This window comes from Acanthisitta chloris, unplaced genomic scaffold (genome assembly GCF_000695815.1).
Source record: "Acanthisitta chloris isolate BGI_N310 unplaced genomic scaffold, ASM69581v1 scaffold10770, whole genome shotgun sequence".
In the NCBI taxonomy this organism is placed as follows: Eukaryota; Metazoa; Chordata; class Aves; order Passeriformes; family Acanthisittidae; genus Acanthisitta; species Acanthisitta chloris.
Window position 1 is genome coordinate 14,769 of NW_008653357.1, and position 10,304 is coordinate 25,072.

The 10,304-nt window shown below is 47.8% G+C and overlaps 1 protein-coding gene across 1 annotated transcript; it reads left to right on the plus strand.

Annotated features, from left to right (window-relative positions):
* CETP (cholesteryl ester transfer protein, plasma) lies at positions 1 to 7,425 on the plus strand. The gene is made up of 16 exons (XM_009080650.1): positions 1 to 212; positions 1,182 to 1,296; positions 1,869 to 2,003; positions 2,517 to 2,587; positions 3,649 to 3,736; positions 3,837 to 3,906; positions 4,205 to 4,265; positions 4,864 to 4,955; positions 5,134 to 5,313; positions 5,741 to 5,791; positions 6,128 to 6,295; positions 6,433 to 6,500; positions 6,649 to 6,691; positions 6,777 to 6,846; positions 7,170 to 7,255; positions 7,351 to 7,425. Exons 1-16 carry the CDS (start codon positions 68 to 70, stop codon positions 7,423 to 7,425), a joined length of 1,518 nt encoding a protein of 505 aa, XP_009078898.1. The 5' UTR covers positions 1 to 67.
* Positions 7,426 to 10,304: the final 2,879 nt, after the last annotated feature.

A 10,304-nucleotide genomic window follows, 5' to 3' on the forward strand; every position in this document is an offset into this window, starting at 1 on the left:
ATGAAAGCAGCCTCTGCCACTGTCAAGGATCAGTCGGTCTTGTGGGCGCTCTCCGCTCTGGGTGAAGATGTGCTGGGCTGGCAGGATGATGCTGGGGACCTTTGGGATCTTGCTAGTGCTTGTCCATGCATCAGCAGCCTGTGAGTTTGGGTCCTTCCCTTACAGAACCACAGGGATCGTCTGCAGGATGACCAAGCCGGCAGCATTGCTGTGTAAGTGCCTGCTGTTAGCCATAGATCAGCCAAGAGAGGGGATTTCTTGCTTTCCTGGCCCTTGTGTAAACTGTTTATCTAAAAAGATACCTGCCTGGGAGTCCAGGTTAAGGCATGGTACCTGAACTGAATAGGCACAGCTTCTCAAAGGAGCTGGAAAATTGTCTCCAGCCCCTCTCAGCCCAAGGCTATAGCACTGCTCCTCTCTGAGGGTTGGTGTGATGGAAATGCTAGAGTGAATGTGTGTTTGATTTCTCACCTCATGGCAATCTCATCTCTTGGGGTCGGTGTGCAGAAGCAGAGGAACAGGTTCTCTGCTGCTCTGGGTTTATTTGCAAGGTTTTGGGGGCTTTACTGGAGGGGGAAGAATAATTAGTTCTTCTGTGAAGGGTGGGAACAGCTCTGTCCTGTCCCCACCAACGGTGAATCATGCAGAGAAGGATGCTGGGGCAAACTGAGAGAAGTTATTTCTGGAAGGAAAAAAATCCTCTACAAGCATGTGCCTGAGGCTGGAATGGGCTGGATAATGTTAAGAAAATGGGTAGAGAAACTCAAGTCTCAGAAGTTTTCCTTTGGAGACCCAAGAGCTGACTGCAATACAAGCAAGTAGCAACAAAGCAAAGCACTGGGGTAAAGTCAGCAGCTTGTGTGGTGTAAGGATGAGCATAGCCTCAACCTTTCAAAATCTGCCGTTGAGATATGTGAAAGCTGGGCACAATTCCCTAGCAGCAGCTCTGCTGGTGACTGTTGAGCAACGCACAATGCTGTCCCTTGCTGCCATCAGCTGTTGAAGTTAGGGATTTCTAATTTTTTTAAATTTACTCTGAAACCACTTCTAGTGCTTCCTTAATCTAGTGAAAATGCCTTGGATAAAACCCTTCTGCAGTGCTTTAATCTTGAGTGCAGATCTGCCTTTGCAGCCAGGAGAGATTGCAGTTTGGTGTCTTTGCCCTTTTCTTCCACCAACAGTGAACCAGGAAACAGCACAGGTCATTCAAGCAGCCTTCAGAAATGCCAAATTCCCAAATATCACTGGGGAGAGGTCCATGAGGCTCCTTGGCAAGGTGGCTTATTCGCTGACCAAGTGAGTATCTCTGTCTCTGTGCCAGGGGAGGTGTGGGCTTAGGGAGGGGAACACAAACTGGCCTTGGAGGGACCTTTGATCCAGCAACTAGAATCATAGAATGTCAGAATTTTAGGGGTTGGAATGAACCTTATAGATCATCCAGTCTCAACCCTCTGCCCTGGGCAAGGACACCTCCCTACTGGACCAGGTTGCTCAACGCTTCATCCAACCTGGTTTTGGAATTCCTGTTGAAACCAAAGGTCTGGACTGGCGTAGACACATTTTCTGATCTAGGTCGTGCAGACAACTTGCACATTAAGTTTTAGGCTGCTGATGTGTTATTTAAGAGCTTGCCCAACCCTGCAGACAGCCAGTGAGGCAGGGCACATCTCGGACAGGAGGAATGGGGAGCACTGTTCATGTGGGCTGGGGGCACCAGGGGCTGTCGACTACAGATGGTGCCCAAATACATCAGGTGGCAAAGGGGATGTGTCCAGGGCTATCAGAGCCACCCTTGTGACTGTGCTTTGTGACAAACCAGACTGGATGTTGTTGTGTTTGGGGACAAACTGGGTTTCTATTATTTCTAGCATCCAGGTCAATGACTTGTCCATAGAGAAGAGTGAGGTGGAGCTGAAGGAGGACAATTCCATTCACCTTGCCATTAATAACGTGACAGCCTCCTTCAAAGGGACTCTGACCTATGGCTATGCTGGAGCCTGGTTGTAAGTTCCTGGAGGCTGCTGCTGCTGAGCACCACGGCCCCAACTCCTGCTGCTGCCCACAGCAAGAGCAGATGCTGAGGGGCTGTGCACCTTGGGCTCTCTAGCAATGGCAGTGGTGCTTACTGCCTAAGCAAGACAGGATTTTAGATGCTAGCAGTGCAGCTTAGCCTCTTCACTGCTCTGCTTGTCTTGCTTTCTGCCTTTCTGTCCTCACCTTGCATGAAGAGGTAACATAACAAAGCATACAAGCTGTCTTCTTCCCTTCCCTTTGTTGTGCTGTAAACTCTGAGTGGAGAAAAAAGGGCTTAATGCTCCTATGTGCTGCTAAGGCAGCAGCTTGCAATAATTTAAAGGCAGAGTATCTGAGATGGGCTGTGGTGTGCTGGGGGTTTCACCACTGCAGTGCAAGGACTGATGTGAGAGGTGCTATAAAACCCGCTTCAGCTGTCCTGCGCTCAGGGAGAAGCTACTCCTGTGATGGGTTGCTAAATGTCCTCTTTTCTGTCGTTGCAGTGTGAATCTTTTTCATTCAGTTGATTTTGAAATCGAGTCTTCCATTGACCTCCTGCTAAACATTAAACTGAGTAAGTAATAACTGGGCATCACTGCCTGCAGGGGTCTGCATGTGGGTGTGGGAAGTGAGCCCAGGAAAGCTCTGCCCACCTCTGTGGGGTTCAGATGGCATATGGAGGCTAGGAGTGGGTCTCTGAGCCCTGTGCACACAGGATAGGAGACAATGTGGGCCTTAAAGACCTCTTAGTTTCAATGGATCAAGCAGAGGAAGCTGGTAAATATCACTTAAGCAAAGTAATGCTGACTTACACCAGCAGCAAGTGGAGAATGGTCTGACCTTCTGAACTCCCTTCAGGACTGACTTTTCATGTCCTGCGGTTCAGGATGACTTGAAATAAAACATGGGGATATTTCAAAAGAGTGAGCCAAATAAGGGTTTTGGTGCAGGAGGTTTGAACATCTTTATAGTCCACTTTTCCATCTGTCTCCAGGTCAAGGCCCAAGGTGTGCTCTGGTAAACAAAGCCTTAGGAAGGTCAATAGACTTAGACTAGAAAGGGACAGAGGCGAAATACACTCCTCCACCTCCCATAAGGGATGAGGGGGATGTGGGTTATCACATGTGCCACAAAACACATTTTCCTGGCTCAGAACACATTTCCCTGGTAAGCTCCCAGCGGGAGAGCAACATGAATCTCAGTGACACTATATGGCAATTCCTAAACCTTTCGCAATACAACTTCATTCCCTCCCCCATCTGGTTTGTGGGTATGACATACTGCCCAGATTCTCCTGGGTCATGTTAGAGAACAGCTGAACCCCTGATGGTAGGAGCTAGAGAAGCTGGCAGGTATCCAAATGCATTGTGAAGAAGGAGGCACAGTAGACTAGCCCAGCTGGAGCTGTGAGCAGAAACTCTCCATCCCGGTGCAAGGTAGCCTCATCTGCCCTGACTTGGCAGTGTCTTGAACCTTTTGGAAACACCCCTGGGAGATGTGGGGAACTCTGGCTGCCTTTCTGCAGTGATGCCCTACTCCAGGCCTTCAGTGTGTGTCTTCAAAGTAGACTTACCCTCCTCATCTTAGTAGCAAATTGGCCTTTTTTTGCCTTTTTTTTTCTTTCATCCCCTGCAGTGTGCCAGAAGGACCAAATGGCTGCCGATGCCTCAGACTGCTACTTGACTTTCCACAAACTCACACTTCACCTCCAAGGAGACAAGAAGTGAGTCTGTCCCCTTTTAAAATTGAGCTTTATTGTCCCCAAATCTCACGCACTATGGGGACCACTTGTGATCCTTGACCATGCTCCCTGTCTTATGCAGTCCAGGCTGGCTGAAGCAGCTCTTCACGGATTTCATTTCCTTCACTTTGAAGCTTGTTCTCAAGAGGGAGGTAAGATCAGCCTGTGGACACAGGAAAGCTCTGCATAGCTTTTGATGCTACACAGTATGTTGCTCGTGTGTGCCCACGAGATAGTAGCAATTTAGTATTAATGCTTGTGAAAAATAAGACAAATAAATTGAATCCACAAAACCAAAAAGCAGCTTGGGCAAAGTGAGAGGTGTTGCTGACACTGACACTGCCAGACTGACCAACAGCCCCCAGATTTCACCATGAGGACCAGCTCTGCTCTGCAATCCAAAATCCTACCCCCCTAGCTTCAGTTTTTTCCCCTCTTTTCCTTTTGTAGGTGTGCAAGGAAATCAACTTGGTTGCTCAGACGCTGGCAAATTTTGTACTTGATTTAGCAGGTAAATATCCTTGGGTTTTCTGCTTTCTTTTATGTGCAGCTTCTAACATTTGAGCCCCAGCAGGGCAGTAGCCACATTCATCAGAAAAATTCCTTCCAAAATGTGTATGGGATCCCAAGCCCTCAGACAACAGAAATCCTTACCAATGTTATGTTTTGAATTTTCTGCATCAGGCTGATTTTAAAGGGTGATCACATAGGTTGAAAGACACATTTCATAAGGAATTTCTCCTTAGGTATGTAGTGACCAGGGGTGCAGGATAGCTGCAGGACGGATGATAGTGAGAACAGGAGCATGCACTGGAGTATTGGACCTGAGATGTTACAGCATCTGGAGATTTTCCCAGTCCCAAATATCAAGGAAAAAGAGCAGACTGTAAAACTGAGAGTAATTATGCCTATTTCCCAGAGGAGAAACTGAGTCAATGAGCTTTACCAGGATCAACACTAGCACCCAAAGGAGTGGGACCTCCCTGTCCCATCCCCATACCTTTTTATAACTCCCAGTCTAATTCTGCACCAAGCCCTAAAAGTGACTGTCCCAAGCTCTGCTTAAAGCCATATTTCTGGTGTGAGCTTTTTGTGTTTTCTTCCTGCAGCAAACTTTGTCCGGAGTAAGGATATCATCATCGATATCTCCCTTGCATCTGATACTTTAATAACAGCAAATTACCTAGAATCCCATCACAAGGTATAGTAACCCAGGCTGCTCTGAGGCTGAATGCTTTCTGACAATGCTGTGTGCTGGAGGGCTGGCAGAGGCTGGTCCCTGCTCTGTGTCCAGTGCCTTGCAATGAAAACCAGGTGTTGACATTTTGTCCTGTCTCCCTGCTGCTTGCTGTGGTCAACACACCTGCTTTCCTTTAAAGGGCCGTGTCCTGTACAAGAACTACTCCAGTGTCTTCAGTGACTCTGTTTTCTCCCCGTCACTGCTGACTGAGTCCCGAATGCTCTACTTCTGGCTGTCTGAGCACACCTTCAGCAATCTGGCTTTGGCAGCTTTCTTAGACCAACGCCTGGTATTGAACATCACAGGGGAGAAGTTGCAGGTGATTTCAGGGGTGGTTCCCTCCTTACCACGTGCATCATATTTTGGGGGGAGAGTAAAAAATTCTCTAAATAATGTTTTTTTGGTGAGAGCTAGTTTCTGTAGAAGATCTATAGTCAGTCACTACATGTGACTCTGGTCAGCAACTGGTGCCCTCCCAGTGCCTTTGCCACTCAGCAAGAGTGTCCTCCCAGGCAGTGTTATCCCTTGGAGTGGTAACACCAGCTGATAGAAAACTTGTCTGCTGAATTGTAAAGTGACATGATTTGCTGTGGGAACACTGAGGTAGAAAAAGGGGGAGTTCAGTCATGCCTCCAGACTGGGCACTGGACACAGGCCAGTGCTCTGCCCTGTCCAGCCTGCATCAGGGCTGACCACAACCTCATCTTTTTATTTTTCCACAATCTGTTTCTGGTTTGTTTCTGAAGGCGCTGTTCGAAACGGAAGACACGGAAGCGCGGCGGAAGGCAGTGCAGATGGTAACTTTTGGTCCTATTCAAAGCATTTTATGTCAAATGAGAAATTTTCAAATGGATTCTGTTGCACTGTAACATCTTGTGTCCTTCCCTTGACAACCTGAGTCTTGAGCGGGCTTGGTGGGGAAAACCAAGGACTGATGGAGAAACTGTGCCTTGCAAGGAGGATTTCTCCACCCTCTGTGCTGGCACAGCTTCCTTAAAACCTGGCTGAGTTATTGGGTGTGTCCAAACAGGAGGAGAAACTGGGGACTACAAAAGGGAAGAAGCCCTGTAGCAAGCTGGCATGAAATTAGTATGAAAAAAGCCTGACTCTACTGTTGCCCCTTACTTGACCAGATTTTTCAGGGTACCTCCTATAATGACTCTGTGGCCAAGGTGTGGAGTCTCGCCCCTCCCCAGATTTCTCTTCAGCCTGAAGGGACAGTTGTGACATCCTTGGTAGCAGTGGAGGTCAGCATCCTTCCTGCAGGACAAGAGGCTCTGGTGGTTCTGTACATGGAGAAGGTCAGTTCTTGCACCTCCTGACTGTGAAGACCTTGGGACAGGCTCTGGCTCCTAGAAAGCAAACTGAAATGCCCAAATGCAATTCCCTTCAAGGCAAGATGGGCTGTGCCTCAACCCTGCTGTTCTTCTCTCTGCAGGAAATCACGGTCACTATCCAAGCTGCCTATGCGGAAAAGAAACTCATTCTGCACCCTTTGGACTCCAGGTCAGTACTGTGGTGTCTTGAGGGTTTTGTTGCATCTTTTGGCCTTTGTCTGAGAGCAGAAAAAAAGATAGGATTTCTGCAGCCCTTAGTGACTTTTTCCCCTTTCTTCTTCCCCTCCCTCCTCTCTTTTTTTCCCCCCTCTCTTCAGGATAGAATTTAAAGTCTTTAAATGCACAGCTGATCCAAATGGGGTAAGTCCTAAGAAAACATTCTCTAAGCCATTTGAGACTAAATGATATTTTTAAAACAATTTTGTATGATTTTTCTTGCTTTCAGGATGATCCATCCATACAAAACTTCCTGCAGACTATGATCTTGGATGTTGGGATCCCAGAAGTGACTTCAAGTGAGTTTTGCCTTTGGGAAAGTGCCAACCAACTCTGTAAAGTGTCTAACAACAGATGCCCTAAATCTCAGCACTGAAGAAAACCACAACAATAACCCTAAAAACCTGAGGGGAACCACATTGCTGGATTAACTTGTAGAATGGGGAAGCCTTTGTAAGTGGCTGGGAGGAAGGGAAAAGGAAGTTTTCCATTGGGCCAAAGGTCATGGGGTGATATGAGGCACAATTAGCTTTTGGCAACAGGCAGACAGGGTGGCAACACATGATGAGCAGGAAGCTGGGACAGCCATACCTGTAACTGGATGGGTTTACTGATTGCATAGGGATCGAATCAGCTCTGACTTATCAGATGAACAAGAAAGGACTTCACCTCTTTGATATCATAAATCCTGAGATCATCACAAGAAAGGTAAGCAGAGCCCAGAAACACCTGGCTCTCAAAGCCCTCTCGGGAGTGTGGCATAAACTAACATAACACTTCTCTGTTTTCTCCCCTCCTTTTAGGGATATGCAATTGTACAACTTGACTTCAGCTTCCCCAATCATTTGCTTCTTGATTTTCTTCAGAAAGGTTTATAGAACTGATCCCTTCCTAGAGGAGCATAAGAACTTGTATACAAACAGAAAGATTGTGTGTGAAGCAATAAAAAGATAAGCTGATTTAAATCAGCTTCGATTTGAATTTTATTTCCTCTTCCTGAGAAATATTCCAGGCTCTGTGCAATTGTGTTTCCATGGAGCCTTTGCTCTTGAAGTCTGCACCTCAATGCACACCACTTTTTTAGGGTCTTTAAAGGGCTTGTGCGCTTAGAAATAAGGGCTGGACTCTTGAAGAGCACAGGCCCTTGGTTAGCATGCTTGGGAGGCGGCAGGAATGGGTTTCACTTACCTTTTGGTATCTTTGCTGTTAGGTAGCACCTTTTATGCTGATCCTGGGTTTGGTTTCTGCCAAGAGCCAAAAGCATCCCAATGCTGACAGACTCCAGCAACTCAAATGATATTACCAAACTCCAAATAAGCTCAGAACCAGTAATGCTAAAAGACCTGAGTATGACAAAATAAAACCCTTAGTGGGACATGAATTTACAGCGCAGTACAGTAAGAGAGATCTTGTGCTGAGTACTTTCTTTACAGACCCTGGTGACTCTGTGTGGAGCTCCAGGCAAATTGTTAATGCCTGTGTTGCTGAGACAGTGAAAGCAAACTTGAGAAAAGCAAGAAAAATTATAAAGAAGCCAAAGAGATTATAAGACAAGGCTGAAGTGCCTAGTCAGGCAACAGGTTTCTGTTCCTTCCTACTACAGTGTAGTAGTTTATCTGAAGTGGCTCATTTTCCTGTACCAGTTCATGCTTCCCTTTTTTTGTCTTTTAACTCAGAGGAGATCTCAGGCATCAAATCCAAGACTGTAATGGTGATCACATTAACAAAGGTAGAGGATGATATTCTCCCACACAGAGTGATATTAAAGTTGGGGCTCTCACAAAGAGCCCTGAGAGGCTTATAGCACAATGGGCTCAGTTTCTGGAGCTCCCTGGGCAGGGTGGTTGCTCCCTCTGCATTGCCATGGATGTCCACCCTGGCATATGAGCTGGGTCCCTCTGACCTGCTCCTTTCCCACCCTCAGTGCCAGGGGCATTTCCTTGTTCCATGTGACTACTGGATTGAACATCTTTTCAGTGGTGACGGTGTCCAAGGTGGTGGGAGAGAAGGCAAGGGCACATGGAGGGGGCTCCATTTACAGGTTGCTCCATGGCAGCCAGATAAGGTTTGTCTTACTGAGTCTGAACCATCTCTGTCCATGAGACAGCAGGAGCTGAGTGGTAAGAAAAGCATGATGCCATGGTGTGACCAACCGTGGCCTGAAAGAAGACCCTGGTGTAGTAGGCAACTTTACACCTCCCTTCCCACACTATCACTGCTTCTGCCAGCTATTTCAGTACCAGCTAAGGGTTTGTCCATGTTCTCTCCTGCTCTAAAGCCACCACCGCTGAGGTGACGTTTTCCCTCCCTGCATGGCAAAGTCTGCTGAAAAACATGGGAACTAGCCTCTGTCAAGCCACATCCTCTGGTTCTTCTAAATGACATCCCACTAGAGTGATAAGCATTGATAAACAGGATATGGAAGGAATAAAACACATTCTTTCTGCCTTGGAGTTGCCTTGTCCCACTGGGAACATTCAGTGGTGACAGCCCCTGGGAGACAAGGTGAAGCTGCACCAACAGGGAGCAGAGTGGGACAATCCTCTCCCTCTCTTGACTGGTGATGACAGTGGGGACTGGGCTGCCCTCCCATGGGCCAAAGGAGTGCAGTGGAGCTGTGAAGGGTCTGGAGCACAAGTCTGATGAGAAGCAGCTGAGGGAACTGGGAGTGTTTATCCTGGAGAAAAGGATGTTCAGGGAGGACCTTTTCACTCTCTACAACTCCCTGAAAAGAGGATGTAGCCAGGCGGGTCTTTTATCCTGGGTAGCAAGTGACAGGACAAGAGAAAACTGTTTCAAGTTGCACCAAGGAAGATTTAGATTGGATACTAGATAAAATGCCTTTGCTGCATGGGTGTTTGGGCACTGGCACAGGCTGCCCAGGGTGGTGGTGGAATTACTATCTTTGGAGGTGTTCATAAGGTGTGTGGATATGGCACTTGAGGACGTGGTTTATATGGTTACATAATCATAGAATTTTAGGGGTTGGAATGGACATTAGAGATCATCTAGTACCAACACCCTGCCATGGGCAAGGACACCTTCCCACCAGACCAGGTTGCTCAAGGCCTCCTTTATCCAGCCTGGCTTTGAACACTGCCAGGGTTGGGGCAGCCACCACATCCCTGGGCAACCTGTGCCAGTGTCTCACCACCCTCACCGGAAAAAACTTTTTTCTAATATCTAACCTAGACTTCCCCTCCTCCAATTTGAACCCACTGCCCCTTGTCCTATCATTGCAGTTCCTAAGAAAGAGTCCCTCTCCAGCTCCCTTGTAGCCCCTTCAGATATAGAAAAGTTGCTAAGAGGTTTCCACACAACCTTCTTTTCTCCAGGCTGAACAGCCCCAACTTCCTCAGCCTGTCTGCGTAGTGGAGATGCTCCAGTCCTCTTACCAACTTTGTGGTCTCCTCTGGACTTGCTCCAATACTTCCATGCCCTTCTTATGCTGAGGGCACCAGAACTGTGTGCAGTATTCCAGGTGGGGTCTCAGGAGAGCACAGCAGAGGGGGAGAATCACCTCTATTGACCTGCTGCCCACACTCCTTTGGATGCAACTCAGGCTTTCTGGGCTGCTACATGATGGGTTAACCTCCGAGGTCTTTTCCGACCCGAATGATTCCATAAGGCAGCAAGGACTCTGCTGCAGAGGGGGGTGAGAAGCAGTAGAATGTGGTGTCCCCGCAGAGGGTCCCGCTCCGCGCGGCGCTGCAGTGCCCGCGGGGCAGAGCCCGGAGCGGAGCCGCTCGCAGCACAC

Coding starts and splice junctions, on each gene's coding strand:
- CETP (XM_009080650.1), top strand. CDS start 68: ATGTGCTGGGCTGGCAGGATGATGCTGGGGACCTTTGGGATCTTGCTA. Junction 4,956..5,133: donor ACCTAGAATCCCATCACAAG/GTATAGTAACCC, acceptor TTTCCTTTAAAG/GGCCGTGTCCTGTACAAGAA. Junction 6,296..6,432: donor TGGTTCTGTACATGGAGAAG/GTCAGTTCTTGC, acceptor TTCTCTCTGCAG/GAAATCACGGTCACTATCCA.